The following is a 17,475-nucleotide window of genomic DNA, read 5'->3' as shown; positions in this document are numbered from 1 at the left end:
GCGAACCGTGAATTTTTTTATTTTTTATCTACATTTTGTGTGTTGGTACAGTCGTGTGGCACCCCGCCCTGAGGCGAGTGAGGCCGCCACTGCACCTGCTAGAACTGCGTCGTCTACCAAGGTGCGTGACACACACACACACACACACACACACACACACACACCAAACAAGCGGCCGTTGAACACCGTACTGTTGCAGTGCACAATCGAACGTTTCTAATCAGTATTCCATGTGTGTTCCATGTGAACAGCGCGTGCCCTTGCTTCCGGAATGTGAGACAACCCATTTCAGGCACAATGCGTATTAAAACTGAAAGCGCACAGAGCGAGACACACAAGTTGCACACACTTCAATTTATAAAGAGAAAAAGACCTATAAGTTACAAGTTATGACTAACAGTCCACCAAGGTAACCAAGGTAACGAGATAATACAGTCAGATAGTGTGACAACGAAGCACACAACTGACAAAGGATATTGAGACATTCGCCAACCTGACACCTAGCTCCAACACATGTACGAAGTGCGAACCAACAACCTTCCAACTTGGAACTTTCCGCACCTGAGCCTTCCAACTTGGAACGTTGTTGGTTTGCGCTGTGTTGGAGCTAGGTGTCAGGTCATCAAATGTCTCAATACCCTTGTCAGTTGTGTGCTTCGTTGTCGCACTATCTGGCTGTATATTATCTCGTTACCTTGGTGGACTGTTAGTCATAACTTGTAACTTATAGGTCCTTTTCTCTTTACATATTGCTATTGGCTCAACATCCGAGTTTTTTTTCAATTTATGTTCGTCTTCTATTGCTGTGTTCTTGCTTGCAACAGGTTGATGCAACTGCAGGTAGCCGATCAAAAGACACGAAGACTGCATCAGCCGTACACGTCACAAGCGCATCGCAATCATCTATGACTGACAGGCAGCATGTTGCCACTGGTAGTAGTGACGACGACAGCGACGAAGACGACGAAGACGATTCGTCCGCTAGCGACAACACGCTAATGGACGCCACCAGCAGTGTGCAGCTTGGCGCATTCAGCCGTAGCACGGTGGATGGAATGGGCAGTGACTACGACGAGGAGAGTGTTGATCTGTAAGATAGCAAGAAGAACGGTGCACTACATATACTTCAATATTTCTAGTACTTTCTTGTGTGTATGACACTGTATGTATGGTGGATGGGGGCTTATTGATTGATCGATTGGGTTTTAATTTATTTTTATTTTTAAAAGGATTGTCCGAAGCTTATCGAGGGGCTCTCATGTGGAAGGAAACACGAGGAAGAGCATATCTTTTGCATGGAGTGACAAGATAACTCCCCACCCCAGATCTGATCCGCTAGTTACCAGTAATGACAACATTGTTCGGGCGCGGCATCCATGGAGAAGCCAAGCAGGTGCAAAGCTGTTCAATTGGAGTGCACTCTGATGGACTAGGAGAGCACCATGAAGACTCTCCCTCAGCTCCCTTGGTACACCATTGTCTGTGACTTTGTGTAGCATGATCATATCATCATAAGATATACCGGCATGCCGTGGTACATGTAGACTGTTTCTCAAATTTCGTGGACGTCGTACCGTTGCACTCCGCAGCATCCGCCTTCATTGCTGCCAAACTGCATAACCTTTTCTTCGCACATGGAGTCCCGGCATGCCTTTTCAGCAGCAATGCCCCACAGCTTTGTGAGTGTGGCTTTTCGTAGCTTTGCTGAAGCTTACAACTTGAATAATCATTGCACATCTAACCCTCGTTCCCTCGATCCAATGGAGAGGCACGGCGTGCTGCCAAGGACCTTCCGAAGATTGTGATGCCATGCTGTGTCACGTGATTGGTCACATGACGTGATTAATTTCACTGGAAGTGTGTCACATGACCTCTCAGGCGTCACACATGTGACTACATGTAGTCGCTCCTCACAGAATTTAAAGAAAATTGGCGGTCGAGCAAAGAATAGCCACTATGGTGTTGGGTGCATAGAAATCGCGCTTTTTGCGAGGCATGACTAGCAGCAGCATTTCTGTGCTTTTCTGGGCTCTTGTGTTCGCAGGACATACGTGCACAAGTATTTGTCGGCCATATGCTGGATTCTGGAAGGGATGTTAGCCGACAATCCCGCCACTCTATCGCCCGTCGCCGAGTCCTGGCTGCCGGGAACGTAAGTGTGTGTTTAACCTGTTGTTGGTTTGCCGTCAGACTCTATACAGTAAACCGGGAAGCGCTTACGCCGATTTTAGTTCGCGATTTGCGTGCACAGACCAATTTACACTGGAAGTGTTGGAGATTGGAGTCAATTTCATTCGTGTTTTTACTTTAGTTCTAGTTTTTGCGCTGGTTTACTTTTGCGGTTTCACACCCATCGCGAACAATCACAGAGGTTTCCCGGTTTACATTTTGCAAATCATGGTAATTGTGCCTGTGCACCTTCAACCATGCATCTTTCCCTCGAGTGGGTCTATTGTTATTAGGCAATTGTCTGTTATAGTCACCACTATAAATAAAATCCAATCCAAAAAAACCCATCGCCTATATGTCACATACTGTGCTAACTCACTCGGTACCTATGGACGGGTGTTGAGAGAGTAGCATGCTGTTTTGGCTTTCTTGCCATTTCAGAAAGGGTAATACGTTGAAGGCACGCCGGGAAAAGTTCCAGCACAAAAGATCGGTCAATGAGAAGTGGGACGAGTTTATCCAGACACCACTTAGCAAGGTGAGTGAGTATCTGCCTACGCCTCCTTTTCCGAGTGTGTGTGTCTTTGTGACGTTGTTTGCATGGCGATCTCCTTGTCTCACTCTCTCGATTCATCACGTGTTTCAGGCAGTACATGTATACTTCAAGTAGTCAGCACGATCACTGAACTCGAAAACTGTGAAGCGAGTTAGTTACATAATAATAGCCAAGGTCTCCTTTTAGCAATTACTAGTACAGTACCGGTATAGGGGAGTGTTTTCGCTAAACTTCACTCTTGTGAAATGAGAATTTGTACTCCTGGGATCAGCATTCACTGTGTAGTTTTTTTTCCCTAGTAGCTAAACATGATTATCGCAAACGGGGCTGCCCGGCTCGGGAATCGCTCAGCGTCTTCCAACCTGTCCTTGTGCATCTCTACAATCTAAGACATGATGACTCTTGTTTTTGGCTTCGTTTTTACACCCTCTGCAGGCTTCTGGCGCCGGACATCAGCATCACAAGGGACAGCAACGACAACGCAAATCTCTAACAGAGGTATGGTGTACACGTACTTACGGACAGGATGCTGAAACCTGTGTTATCTCAAGTCTTATCTGAATTGTTGAGTGCCCGAAAACGAGAAATGCACCCATTGAGGCGTATATTTGGCAGAGATGTCATTAAATAAACCAGTCCAATCCAATCCATGTTCTCCTTTAGATGTCTCGGTACCAACATACTGGACTGTTGGACAAACTGCAAATTGTAAATTGTGCCTGTGCCTGTGTGTGCGTGTGTGTGTGTGTGTGTGTGTGTGTGTGTGTGTGTGTGTGAAAAGACCAAAAATAGGGATTCACTGGCCAGAAAATGTCACTCCAAATAGCTGTATGGTGTAGACCAGGCTGAATAGTGACGGTCAATTCTTCAGCCTTGCGAGCTGTTGAATGGTGTAATCCCAGCACAAGTTGCTATGGCTTCTGCCGTAGCATTGCTATCATCGCCTCCGGCGATGGGCGTCAAAGGTCAAAGGTCAAAGGTGTGTGTGTGGTGTGTGTATTGGCGTGTGTGTGCGTACGGTGCACAGCCGAGCATCCATCTCAACGGTTCCGTGCTAGGCCAGGCCGGTTCCGCGCGTACTCCAGTGGTGCAGGCGCTGCCCCCGTTCCTGGAAAAGGCGCAGACACTGGCCGTGCCCAGGTGAGTGAGTTAAGCACTGCACACACACCCATCACCGCACATCACCGCATTACGCTTGTGTATACTCACGGTCCGGTATGACTACAGAGAGGTGCCGGAAAGTCAAATAATGCGTTGATGTGAGTCACCTTTTCTCTAGGCTTCTATTCACATCATGCCTCTATTTCGAACCAGGTATTTCTATGCGTGTCAACACTAAGACCAGGCTTATGTGCCGACAGTGTATCTTGAAAATCAGGCTTCTATTCAAAACAGGTTTCTATTCAAGATAGGCTTTTATACAAGACACTACGGTAGCTGCTTACCCAGTTAGCAATATTATACTTGAAGCATCTGTGTATAATCCAGGCACTTTGATCTAGCTCTCCTCTGGCTCTGACCATGGTTGGCTATAAAACCCTGCAAAGTGCAATCGCCACGCAACGTGGTCATTGGCTACCCCAGTCATGTATTGCTTGGAATAAAATAAATAAATTGATCTGAAACGCAATCTTGGGCGAGGCGTATGATTACCGTTATCGTAGGCTGTCCGAATTTGAGTGGTTGCCGAGTCTTCTTACGCAGAGAATACATCCCACTCCGACAACTAAATCTCAATGAAACTGTTTCTAGTGCCCAGGGTTTGCTGTGGAAGTGGGCTACGATTCTCGCTCTCACGTTCCTCCTGCCTTTGTTATCAGAAATTTGCTGTGAATGACTGACCTGTGTATTTCCACGCTCACTTCGCACACTTTCTCTTTTTTTCCGACTTACTATGTTCCTAATACATACACAAATAGAAGATCTCCCCGATGGGCCTTCGGCGTAATCCTGAAACGAGAGAGCTTGGAAGCTCAGGGCCCTGCGCTATGCTTTGTTGCCTAGCTCATCGTGCATGTTGTTAGAACTGGTGGAAATGCTTTTTCCTTTGATTAGCTTCATCATTGTATTGCCAAAACGTTTCAATGAGATACTGAAGTAACGTCTTCTGCATAGCTTCGGGACCGGCGCTGACTCTGCCGATCACGGGCGTTCTGCAGTCGATGGCGTTTCCTGGGACCGGCGCTGACTCTGCCGATCACGGGCGTTTATCTTCTTATTATTATTATACTGGCGGCAACCAACATCCATTCTGATTGCATTTACTCGTCTCCCTACTTCGTATTTCTTTCCAGAAAATCTCCCCATACAGCAGGGAGTCGTTTACATAATATGACTCCCTGCTCTACATCTACATGACTGTATAATTATACGTTATAGTTATTATGCTATCCGCCTACATGCGATTCCCGGGCAGGTCGACAGGCGGCCCAGCCAGCCTGCTAATGGGATCTGGGCCTCGCACACAAATCCACACAAAATGTTACTGCACTGAATGCATTCCCCCGATACACTTCGCATATATACTAATGTCTTATTCTCTTGATGGTACCGTACTCTTGATGGTACGGGACAGGTACGGGATAGCGCCAGGCATGTCGATGGCACCAACACACAAAAATATTGTGGCCAGCTGTCTTTGCTGGTACGGTACAGTACGGGACAGATACGGGATAGCGCCAGGCGTGACACAAACAAACAAACACCCAATTAAAGCTGTGTGGACCCTGGCTAGCGCCAGACGTTACTGAAGTAACGTCTTCTGCATAGCTACGGGAATAAATACTATACAGTTGCCGTAGTGTCTTGTATTACAACCTGTCTCACACAGAAGCCTGTTTTGAGTACAAGCCTGATTTTCAAGTCCCACTGTCGGCACATAAGCCTGGTTTTAGTGTTGACGCACATAGAAATACCGGGTTTAAACAGAAGCCTGATGTGAAAAGAAGCCTAGCCCCGACATCGGCTTCTACAGGAATAAACTCAGCGTTAATACACAACATTACGGTATATGGTTGTGATTGTACGATTATTGTGTCCACATTGCCTATTGGCCAGTTGATATCTTGTTCCACAATGGGATTTTGCTACAGCAATAAACACGAGAAGCCTCGCTCTCAAATGCGCCCTGGCTCAAGACTGCCGCATGTCAAGAGTGGTAGCAAAGGCCACAAGAAACTGAATGTGAGTTGTGTGTGAGTTGTGTGTGTGTGTGTGTGTGTGTGTGTGTGTGTGTGTGTGTGTGTGTGTGTGTGTGTGTGTGTGTGTGTGTGTGTGTGTGTGTGTGTATGTGTATGTGTGCATGCATGGCGGATTGCATGCATGCGTTAAAATAACTCAAAGGTGGAGGATCTGCGCTATGTACAGTAAGCGCCCTTTGTTGTCAGAGTCGATCCTGAGGATGGGTGTGCTGTGAACCCTGTAACTTTTAAAAATAAGGTGACCATGACTCAATCTATGTGTCGCCTTTCGTTATCATAGCAATCACACCGCCGAGGCCCGGAATAGAGTGGCAGTTTGTGTACATGGATTTTTGTCAAAATTCTCAATGAAGTGCCGTGTTAGGCAAGCTCTTGCAATGCCATTTTTTTGTTTGTGGTTCATCCTTCAAGCTGTCATTGCCGCACTTCACTCACATGCCGGGTCAACCTCGTGAATACTAACCTTGGGTATAACAACAACTCGTGAATAACGTCACTATTTTCAGACCCAGTGACCATGGTGACCATTTGACTGCATTCTTTCAACGTCACGAATAACGACAACTCGCAAATAAGTTACCGACACTTTTCTCATGCCCGGTCGAGGTTTGTTATTCTCATGATTGACTGTACAACATAATATTGTGCTGGTGTGAGAAAACACTCCAGGCCGTGGATCATCTACTTTTCCACGACGGGAGACACCAAGAATTTACTAGTGTTCACTATGGGTGGGTATTGTTGTGCAGAAGGGAGTTCCCCAAGTTGCCGATGCCGTAACCGTGCAAATGTCTTCTCTTTCTTCTCTCTGTTGTTCTGCTACCGTAGAAAGAGGAAATGGAGTGGTTTGTGAATCACATCAGCCAGCAGGGACAGCGGCGTCGCATGGCGCGCTCCCAGTCTATGGGAAACCAGTACGGTACGTGCAAAGTGTGCAGGTAGCTAAGCTGTTTCGGGCGGGAGAGGGGGGGGGGGGCAGAAGCTAAGCTGTTTCGGGCGGGAGAGGGGGGGGGGGGGGGCAGAAGCTAAGCTGTTTCCGGGGAGGGGGGGGGGGGCAGATGCTATACAATAACCTCCTTCCACCCCGTCACGCTTTGTTTAGGACACATCTTGAACTACTTTCACTTGGACAAGAAAAAAATTGTCTTTGGCATATATGTGCCATTATAGCTCGTTATATACGTGTGGTTTAAAACCTTGTGTACTCTCCTGACTATGGCAGAACCACTTGCCTTCGTTTCGTGCTGTTGCTTATGTGCTGCGTTTGTTTATGGTCTACTCGCCTCCCACCGCTTCAGGAGCTGCATATGCGCCTTTGACCCTATGAGTGTGATGGCGTTCCTACGGATGCGGAATGTCAGTCTAACCGAATGTAACGCGAACCGTGAATTTATTTTAGAAGTATTTTGTGTGTTGTGTGTCGTATAGATGCCCGTGGTAGTACCGTGGAACTTGACTTGCCGCCCATTGACTACAAGCAGACGCCGGTGACGTACGATGCCGAGGCCATTCGCAAGCGCTTCAGCATCAGCCGGGCCCGTCGCGACCTCATCGTGCAGACCCAGCTGATGGCCATGGAGAGGTTGGTTTGCTTCTCGCTTGCCCTGGGTCCATACCTGGGGAGTAGTAAAATGCCGATATTTTACTACTCCCTGGGTGCGTCCATGTACAATGGGCGGTGGGTGATACTAGTATGTACGGATGTGCGTCCGAAGACGATCGACCCACGACCATAAATTAGAATATTCATTTAGAATTTTAGATGTATTAGTACGACATTATGGTGAGGGGAAGCACCTCCACTGAACTCTAAAGCAAAGAAAAACAGGGGCAACGCCAAAGGCGTCTCCACAAAAGGATACAAAATTAATGCGCAAATCTGCATGTGCAAAAAAAGAAGCTTCAACGGAATAGCAATAAAGAGAACAAATTCTGTTGTCATCGCCACACAACAATGAAGTCATGAGAGTTTTCCAAAATCGATCTTCATGTCACGTTCAAGCAAGAGTACATAACCCCCCAGAGTGTGCAACGCCTGATCCAGCTGCGCATAGGGTCTTGGTCGAGCGGAATCGGATCTTTGCGTCATAATACCGTACACATCTGAGGGGAACCCGGGAAGTCGCGGGTACTCTCGGATCAAAAACAATGGTGCCCTGCCTCGAGACCGGCCTTGCGCTGGCGTGGAGTGTACGCATGACATCAGAAGATCCGATTCCGCTCGACCAAGACCCTATGCAGAGATGGATCGGCGTTGCACACTCTGGGGGGTTATGTACTCTTGGTTCAAGGGAATACTGTAGAGGGGACGGCTCGATACCGGGACGCTTTGACAGCCAAATTTGTATAGACCCAAACCGATCATCAGCGTTGGTTTTCACTCGAAATATGTTTGTGGAAGGAAACTGGCATGTTGAAGTTTGCTCTGGGGCCAGAGTCAATCGAACTGAGCCACTCCTTTGTGTTGACCCATTGCCTCAAAGTTGCCCAATTTTTCGCTTCAAAAAAGTTCAAATCAGAGGTGGCTCCAAACCGGACACGTTTTAGAGTGCACGTCAAATTCACTCTGGGTCTGAAATTAGGTAATTGCTATCGCTCCACGACGGCCAGTACAGAGTAACAATAAGCCTTGTGTGTGCTTCCATTAGTTTTGATTGGTATGTGGTGCTTTATTGGCGAGAGGCGAGCCGCTGTTTACCTGCGACAAGAAGTTGATTTTTCGAAAGTCGTAAAACTCAAGTCGCTGTGCGAAGCAACACGTCAAAAACTCACCTGCTTGATATGGCGCTTCTGGTCATCGCAGAGCCATGAAATTTTGGCTCGGAGTATAACACATCGTAGTCTCACTGTGACATATGTTTTCTAATCAAAATACCAAGAGAGAAAGTGAATATTGAGTCCGTTCCGGTTTGCAACCTGTGTCCTATTTGAAACTGTCCCCTCTACATATGGATGCTTGTTGAAGCAGATCAGCAACCATATGAATGTGACTCTCACTAGCAACCATATGAATGTGACTCTCACTCGACACCCAAAACAATCACAATCAGTAGCAGAATAATTGTAACTCTTTACAGATCTGACACCTCCCCACCAAGGGGCTTTCTCCACATTAAACTGCCACTGAATGTCGTGTTCAGCGGAGAACTGCTGACATCCAGCGGATTGGTGTGTCTCCCTCAGGGAGCGGTACAAGACTTGCCAGCAGAAGTTCGAGGCGCTGATGAAGCTAGGGCCGAACGAGCGCATCTGGGACGTGCTGCGTCAGGTGCGCGAGGGCGTGGAGACCGAGTCGGCCGAGATGGCTAGACGCAAGCTGCTGATGAACTATAACTGGTAAGTGGTGGTGACTAGTCAGTGACGTTCACCTGTAATTGATGCTACAGTAAAACTTGTCAAGGCGACCACTCGGATAAGGTGACCACCTGTCCAAGAAGACCATTACAACCATGATCATGGGATGCTATTTCCAGTCAATTATGACTGGATAAGGAGACCACCTGGTAACAGACCATGTTTTGAAGGTCCCTTGAGCGGTCGTCTTAGACAGGTTTCACTGTACACTTGCCTGGAAATACATTGTACAGTCAAACCTCTTTAGGACGAACACCAAGGGACCGATGGCATTTGTTCGTAATAACGGGAGATCTTCTTATCCATTTTGTATACCCAGTGAATACACACTGATCTATCCAATAGAGTTATGAATACGTGTGCTACGGTTCACCAGGCTATTCTAATCCCTGTACACTGGGCTATTTATGCAGTTGTGTTGACGTTGTTGTGGCAGGACCTGGTGGTATGGGTTTTGTCCGAGAATGAAAAGCTTGAGAGACATGTAGGGCATATAGCTCAGTGGTAGAGCATTCGACTGCAGATCGAGAGGTCCTTGGTTCAACTCCGAGTGTGCCCTATCTTTTTTTCTTGTCCGTTTTTGCCGGAATGTTCCTTTTCTGTGCATGTGCCGTAAAGTACCGTTGATCCCCCCCCCCCACGCTGTGTCGTTTCCCAGCTGGCTTTTCGGCAGGGGGTGGGAACTAAATCAAGTCGTTCAAGTGCTGTACGATGTACAGCAAGGCAGAAGATCAGATCTGGAATCCTGGATTGTGCATATTTTCATCCTGCACTCGCACATATTGTGTACATGCGTCGGTTCAACATCGTTTTTCGTTGTATACGCCGACGTCGCTTCACAGGCAGTAATTCGACAGGGGGGCGGGAATTAAAGCGGGGGCGGATCAACGGTACTTTACGGTACAATGAAATGAGTTCCGGAGTAATACACTCCAAACTGTACTCCCAGGAGTCTGATGAACTCGTTATCATCATCAAGAGTCAGCAAGCAAGAGTATGCAACTGTGGTTGTGGGCGTGTGCATGGCGCTCTGCCTTCACTACGTACCTTGCCTGCATCACACCTTGTACTCAAACTCTCAAACTCTCGTACCAGCACACCCGTTTTTGCTCAACTGGTTCAAGTGCAGACACAGTCTCTAAATTCATTTACGGTATGTTTCTAGTGGCAATGGGGTAGTGAGAATTAAAACAGTCCCTGAATTCATCCCTATAGCTACATGTATGTCACCAGTGCTGCAACTTCTACATGTGAAAACATTTGTATTTGTATTCTACTATTCGTATTTATCCAACATTTCCTGGCTCGTCAAACGACTGCCAATGACAAATGAACATAATAACGATATGATGGAAAGGAAAGAAAAAAACGGGAAATAGAACAAATAAAACACACACAAAAGATAGCATGAGTCCATGTACAGAGTTTGAAACCTACCAGTATTCATATTGCGATGATCCTCTGTCAAAGAAGTAGTCGAGAGTGTTAGTAGCCTTGGCGCCCACGTAATCATTAGTTTGACCAGCAAATATACTTAGGTTGCCATGCTGGGGCATATAGCTCAGTGGTAGAGCATTCGACTGCAGATCGAGAGGTCCTTGGTTCAACTCTGAGTGTGCCCTGCCTTCTTTTTTTTATTGGCCTATTTCTCCTGATTTTTTTTCTTCAGCGGTCTATTGGTAATGCGTGGTATTGTAAAGTTTAAAAGTTTAACGATTTGCAATTTTTCCACTTAGCGAGCGCAAAGTTAAGGGGTTCCTGCTACCACACACCAGTCTAATATATTTCTTGTGCAGAGGAGACAAGGATTTCAACTGCGGAGTGTGGAGATGCCAGTTTCTTATCAAACTCTGCACACCGCACACTGCACTACAGAATCCCGCTTTACACCTACACTGCTGGCAACTGAAATCCGACTCCTGGATTGGTGCGCTCACATTGCAAAGACCCAGCGATAACATTCAAGTTCAAACCAGAGCCCTGGGAGGATAAAATGAAACTCGAGCTTGGTTTGAAATGGCACGACTTCCCAATGAGACAGGGAGTGCTTTGAAAACCACAGAATCTATGAGCCGATCGATCTTGGCATGAAATCTGTTACAGCCAGACCTCGCTTATCCGGTCCTCGTTTATCCGGATCCCTCGCCATCCGGTAGAAAATCGTTGGTTACCGATTTACAGCATATGTCCTGCACACATACAGTATGTGTGTTCCATTATCCGGTTCCATCGCCTATCCTGATATTTTTCTGGAAAACGGATGTGTGCGGTTATGCGAGGTCTGAGTGTACCATTCATTTGACTTGCACATTACACGAAGTCAACTAAACTCACTACCTTTTGGATGTTGTCATGGGGCATATAGCTCAGTGGTAGAGCATTCGACTGCAGATCGAGAGGTCCTTGGTTCAACTCCGAGTGTGCCCTGCCTTCTTTTTTTTGTTTTATTGATGCCCGTATCAGTCAAGCTCCTTTTACTCGCAGTGTCGGCACAAGTGTTGTGTCCAATTAAAGGGGAAGTTAAGGCAAAAATTAAAATTTCACCAGTTGTAGTCTTCGGGGTGCTGAGTCGAATGGTCGTGGTCCGAGGAAGCTGAGACGCTCCCTTCCTACTTGAATCCCAATCGAACTCGCGCACTTCCACCGAAACTGGGTGACTGCGCCCTACGAGATGGGGATTTGTATGCAAAATGTCACTAAAAGCGCCATTTCGTTCTTATAAAAGCACGGATGACCGCGATTGGCCCATATGTTGTAGTCTTTTGGACGCTGAGTCGACTGGTTTTGGTCCGAAAAGGCTGCGATGCAGCGTTCCTCCTTTATTCCCAATCGAACATGGTTGAAGAAGTGGTCACGTGCTCCTGCGTACACCAGTCACCTGGTCACCGTGCCTGCAGGGTACAACTTACTAGCCTGTTTGACCTTTTTTGGGTGCAGTCCTGTCACTCGAGTTGAACTCGAGTTGAACCTTGGTGTGAAAGTTGTCACCTGCTGGCGTGGTGACCAGGTGATTTGGGCACCCAGGACCACGTGACCGCTTCTTCAACCATGTTCGATTGGGAATAAAGGAGGAACGCTGCATCGCAGCCTTTTCGGACCAAAACCAGTCGACTCGGCGTCCAAAAGACTACAACATATGGGCCAATCGCGGTCATCCTTGCTTTTATAAGAACGAAATGGCGCTTTTAGTGACATTTTGCATACAAATCCCTATCTGGTAGGGCGCAGTCACCCAGTTTCGGTGGAAGTGCGCGAGTTCGATTGGGATTCAAGTAGGAAGGGAGCGTCTCAGCTTCCTCGGACCAAGACCATTCGACTCAGCACCCCGAAGACTACAACTGGTGAAATTTTAATTTTTGCCTTAACTTCCCCTTTAATTGTTGTGGATTCGTGTTTTTACCAACTGTGCCAAGACCCACATTTATTTGGGAACTCGTGACCTTGCCTGAGGGTAACATGGACGGTGCGAATAGGATTTTCGGTCTTTGACCACTTTGGTGGTGGGTCGGATCTACTCACCTCCCACTGCATCTGCACTTGATTCTTGATGGTGCTGGCGTTCTTACGGATGCAGAAAATAGTCTGACAATGTTGAATGTGAACTGTAAAATTTATTCATTTTGTGTGCTTTCCTTTGCCTAGGTACGAGGACTTGGTTCTGGCACTTCCTACTGCTTCGCTGACTGATCGTTGCTGTTCACTCGTGATAACAAAGCTGAAGCACCTTATCCCGGTAAGTTGGGAAGGGGCGAAGAGAGACCATGTATGCGTGTGCACAAGGTTAAGCCAGGGAGGCAGAGGAGAACACGTCTTAGCTACTGTCACCGTGTCTAAGCATGTATTGCCAGTGCATGTGTTTTTTTAAAGTGAGCCGACACGTAGAAGTGAGCAGCGTGCGGCGCTCGGCTGGAGATACACTGAAAAAGTAAAGAAGAAAAATAATTGCACGGGTTCACGTACAGAGAGGGTCAAGAACCGCCTTTCTGCTTCCAGCGTGGGACACCACCACATCATGATCAGGTGTCAGATGATGCTCCTAAACGGTGGGGGAGGATACATCAGATCCGCCAACCAGAGAAAGAAAAGGTGAAACAGAACAAAAAAGAAGGCAGGGCACACTCGGAGTTGAACCAAGGACCTCTCGATCTGCAGTCGAATGCTCTACCACTGAGCTATATGCCCGACATGGCTGTCATAGTGTTTCTCCTGATCAATGCTATCGTCATTGTGTCAGAACAAGCATATGATTGATTGCTGTTTGTGTGTGTGTGTGTGTGTGTGTGTGTGTGTGTGTGTGTGTGTGTGTGTGTGTGCACGCGTGTGTACGTGTACACGGGCAGACCTATGTTGACCTTGGCCCTGACAAGCTGGACAAGAAGAAGTTGTTTGGTGTGTTCGCCCAGCTGGAGATTTGGGAGCGTGAACTGCCACCTGTCCGTGAGGCTATCAATGTAAGTAGTAACATTGAATGGAGGGGGGGGGGGTGTTGTGTTGGTGGTGACGTCACCTGTACTTGCAAACCCGCCGCCATACCATGCCGTCTTCTACAAATGCCTGCCTTTATATAGATGTCTGTTCTCAACATCAGTCGGAGTTTAAGAAGGACCATTCATTGGGCGAAGTGTCCAAGCACTTGAGCAGAGCTGCATGATACGTGTGCGACAGTTGCACAGGAAATCATGGTGCAGCACCAGAGTCCTATTCACTTACCAGATTTCCCCGATTAAAGGTCGCACTCGCCGCACCCCTACTTTCAGGTTTGAGCCATACCGGTATTGTTTCGATACATTCTCATAAGTAGGATGTCATACTTGATTGTAAGTCGCATCCTATTCTTTGCCCGAGGATTATAGTGTAAAAAGGTGTGACTTATACAAGTACAGGTCGTCCCCCGTTAATACGAGTCCGGTTAGTACATAAACCCCGTTAGTACATAAGAAATCTCAAGTCCCGGACGAAACGTGGTCACTTCCATACAAATTATGTCGGTTAGTACATAATTCGAAGTAGTGGTTGCGACTTCGGTGATGACTTGTAAGAAAGGGTTTGCTCCCCACACCGGAGCTCGCGCTATTCCGCCGACTTTACTTGACACTTGACTGACTCACGACTGCCATCCAGAGCACACGAGAAGTCCATCGAACCTTCGACTCGGCAAACCTGCAAGAAAGCACCACTCCCTGCTCAATACACAGTGTTTCAGGGAATTCACCCCTCATCAGTTGAGCGGAATAGCGCGAGCTCCGGTGTGGGGAGCAAACCCTTTTAGTACATAATTCGTTAGTACATAAACCCCGCTAGTACATAACATTTCTCCGTACCCGCATGCCACCTACCTCAATAGTACATAATTTGTTGGTCTTTCGGCCTTCCAGTGGAGGCACATTGTGTTCTAGTTTCTACTTGTGGACGCAATTAGCTCAGAAATCAGAGCGCACATCACAAGCCGACAAAGCTCTGTTTTTTCAGAATGACTAGATCTACGAGCGACTCGTACAGACGCGGCTGGGCATGTATCTGATGTAAACTGTAGAATCTTCGCTGACTGTGACCGTTATAACAAATTTTTATGTTATATTGAGGGAATCAAGAATATCTCGCTCCCTAGTCATCGTAGCAAGAAACACTCAGAAAAGTTGAAAAAAGTGAAAAATTCTGGTACACAAGCAAGTTATGTACACTTTCGTTTAGTACATAAACCCTGTTAATACATAACATTTACCAAGTCCCAGAGATTATGTATTAATGAGGGACGACCTGTAGTCAGGAAAATACAGTACTGTAGTGTTTGGTGGTAGGTATACAAATGTTAAAGGGGAAGTATACCCTAAAATCAAATTTTCACCAGTTGTAGTCTTCGGGGTGCTGAGTCGAATGGTCTTGGTCCGAGGAAGCTGAGACGCTCCCTTCCTTCTTTATTCCCAATCGAACTCGCGCACTTCCACCGAAACTGGGTGACTGCTCCCTACTAGATAGGGATTTGTATGGAAAAAGTCACTAAAACGCCGTTTCATTCTTATAAAAGTGCGGATGACCGCGATTGGTCCATATGCTGTAGTCTTTTGGCCGCTGAGTCGACTGGTTTTGGTCCGAAATGGTTGAACTGCAGCGTTCGGCCCTTATTCCCAATCGATCACGGTTGAGTAAGCGGTCACGTGCTCATTCACAGCCTGTTTGGGCCCGTTTATGTCACTCGAGTTGAACCTTTGAACCAGGGAGTCGTAAAAGCCTCTTACGACTCCCTGCTTTGAGCTTTTGAGTTGAACCTTGATGTGAAAATTGTAGCCTGCAGGCACGGTGACCAGGCGACTGGTGTAAGCATGAGCACGTGACCGCTTACTCAACTGTGTTCGATTGGGAATAAGGGCCGAACGCTGCATCGCAGCCTTTTCGGACCAAAACCAGTCGACTCAGCGGCCAAAAGACTACAACATATGGACCTATCGCGGTCATCCGTGCTTTTATAAGAACGAAACGGCGTTTTTAGTGACTTTTTCCATACAAATCCCTATCTAGTAGGGCGCAGTCAACCAGTTTCGGTGGAAGTGCGCGAGTTCGATTGGGAATAAAGGAGGAAGGAAGCGTCTCAGCTTCCTCGGACCAAGACCATTCGACTCAGCACCCCGAAGACTACAACTGGTGAAAATTTGATTTTAGGGTATACTTTCCCTTTAACGTTTCGCTGATTTTCTTGCTCCCGTCCGTCTTCGTCCACCGTGCGGTGCAGTTTGTTCGCAATCAAGTCATCTTCATTCCGGAGAAGGAGTTCCGCAGCTGGCTAGCCAAGGGCATCCAGGAATACACGGACCAGCAAGCCAGGGAGAGGAGACAGAAATCGGCGGCGGCCAAGGCAGCAACTAACCCCGTCCTGAAGGAGCTCATCCGACAGAAGCAGCGAGCCGTCACGGAAGTCATGACGGCAGCTAGGATGATTTGACAGTGCTGTCGTGAACTGCTAGGTATTGACATCCACAAGGTGACTATTAGGATATTGAAATTCATTATTTTTCTCGATAATAGGAGAGCGTAAGCAGTGGCTTTCGACCTGTCCGTCAATGAATTAGTTCCACCTCCACCTCCACCTCCACCACATGCATCGCAGTATTTTCTCAGTGAACGTATTTAGGAGATTGAGCGTATATAAGTCATTAGTTAGTTGAGTCTCTTTTGTATTTTCTCAGTGAACTTATTTAGGAGATTGAGCGTATATTAGTCATTCGTGAGTTGATTCCCATTTCCACGTGATCATTGTTGAAACGTCAGTTGAGCTCGGACTGGAATATGTCCCCACTTCCCAAGCTGCTACATTGGACTCGGTAGCTGTGGCTGGGTTATCTCTGCTTTGGTCCGATTGTCCTTGAGAGGAAACTGATTACATATCGTTACGGCCCGAGACCGGGTAAGCACCAGCTACCACCTGTGTCATGGTGGGAATGGGCAGTGGTTGCTGTAAGTGCTGACTGTTGATGACGTGGCACATTTGCATAGCTGCCTGTAGTCGTGGCACGCATCGCTGATGACATCTACACTAGTCTGGTGCTCGAGCACAACAGAGCACAGAGCTTACGTCGTACACACAAAACCTCTCCCTTTCTGCATAAAACCTGTCTTTTGTGCATAAACCCTGACCTCTTTGTGCACAAACCGGTCCCTTTTTGTAGAAAACAACCCCCCCCCCCCCCCCCGTGCACAACCTGTCTGTTTTGCATAAACCCTGACCCCCTAGTGCACACACCTGTGCCTGTACACAAAACCTATCCCTTTGTGCATAAAACCTGATCTTTTTGTGCACAAACCTGCCCCTTTGTGCATAAAACCTGATCTTTTTGTGCACAAACCTGTACCTTCTTTGTGCATAAAACCCAACCCCTTGTGCACAACCTGCCCGTTTTGGATAAAACCTGATCCACTGTCCACAAAACCCGTCCCTCCCTTTGTGCACGAAACCTGACCCTTTTTGCACAAAACCGGTGCCATGCCCAAAACTGTTCCTTGTGCATAAAACCTGACCTTTTTGTACACTAACCTGGCCCTTTGAGTATAAAACCTGTCTCTTTCTGCACAAAATCAGTGGACCTGTCCTTTTGTAGAAATAATCCCTTGTACATGTATATAAACCTGGCCCTTTGTACACAAACCTGTTTCTTTATGCACAAAACTTGTCCCTTTGTGCATAAAAACTCGACCCCTTGCGCA

The 17,475-nt window shown here is 47.2% G+C and overlaps 1 protein-coding gene and 4 non-coding genes across 5 annotated transcripts in view; 4 read left to right on the top strand and 1 right to left on the bottom strand.

Annotated features, from left to right (window-relative positions):
• Window positions 1-16,553, top strand: part of LOC135823066 (uncharacterized) — a 36,122-nt gene extending 19,569 nt beyond the window's left edge. The window contains exons 9-21 of the mRNA XM_065335896.1: window positions 52-121; window positions 825-1,090; window positions 2,045-2,152; window positions 2,611-2,707; window positions 3,161-3,223; window positions 3,753-3,865; window positions 5,818-5,908; window positions 6,754-6,844; window positions 7,354-7,507; window positions 9,109-9,261; window positions 12,922-13,012; window positions 13,620-13,730; window positions 16,007-16,553. Coding sequence (XP_065191968.1) covers window positions 52-121; window positions 825-1,090; window positions 2,045-2,152; window positions 2,611-2,707; window positions 3,161-3,223; window positions 3,753-3,865; window positions 5,818-5,908; window positions 6,754-6,844; window positions 7,354-7,507; window positions 9,109-9,261; window positions 12,922-13,012; window positions 13,620-13,730; window positions 16,007-16,216 — 1,618 coding nt within the window. The 3' untranslated portion in view covers window positions 16,217-16,553. The remainder of the gene's footprint in view (window positions 1-51; window positions 122-824; window positions 1,091-2,044; window positions 2,153-2,610; window positions 2,708-3,160; window positions 3,224-3,752; window positions 3,866-5,817; window positions 5,909-6,753; window positions 6,845-7,353; window positions 7,508-9,108; window positions 9,262-12,921; window positions 13,013-13,619; window positions 13,731-16,006) is intronic.
• Window positions 9,767-9,838, top strand: Trnac-gca (transfer RNA cysteine (anticodon GCA)). Its single transcript has one exon. It is a non-coding gene; the product is annotated as a tRNA-Cys (tRNA).
• On the top strand, window positions 10,830-10,901 carry Trnac-gca (transfer RNA cysteine (anticodon GCA)). Its single transcript has one exon. It is a non-coding gene; the product is annotated as a tRNA-Cys (tRNA).
• Window positions 11,635-11,706, top strand: Trnac-gca (transfer RNA cysteine (anticodon GCA)). The gene has a single exon. It is a non-coding gene; the product is annotated as a tRNA-Cys (tRNA).
• Trnac-gca (transfer RNA cysteine (anticodon GCA)) lies at window positions 13,390-13,461 on the bottom strand. Its single transcript has one exon. It is a non-coding gene; the product is annotated as a tRNA-Cys (tRNA).
• Window positions 16,554-17,475: the final 922 nt, after the last annotated feature.

Source organism: Sycon ciliatum, chromosome 8 (assembly GCF_964019385.1).
Source record: "Sycon ciliatum chromosome 8, ocSycCili1.1, whole genome shotgun sequence".
NCBI classification, from domain to species: Eukaryota; Metazoa; Porifera; class Calcarea; order Leucosolenida; family Sycettidae; genus Sycon; species Sycon ciliatum.
This window is presented reverse-complemented; position numbering and strand designations above follow the sequence as displayed.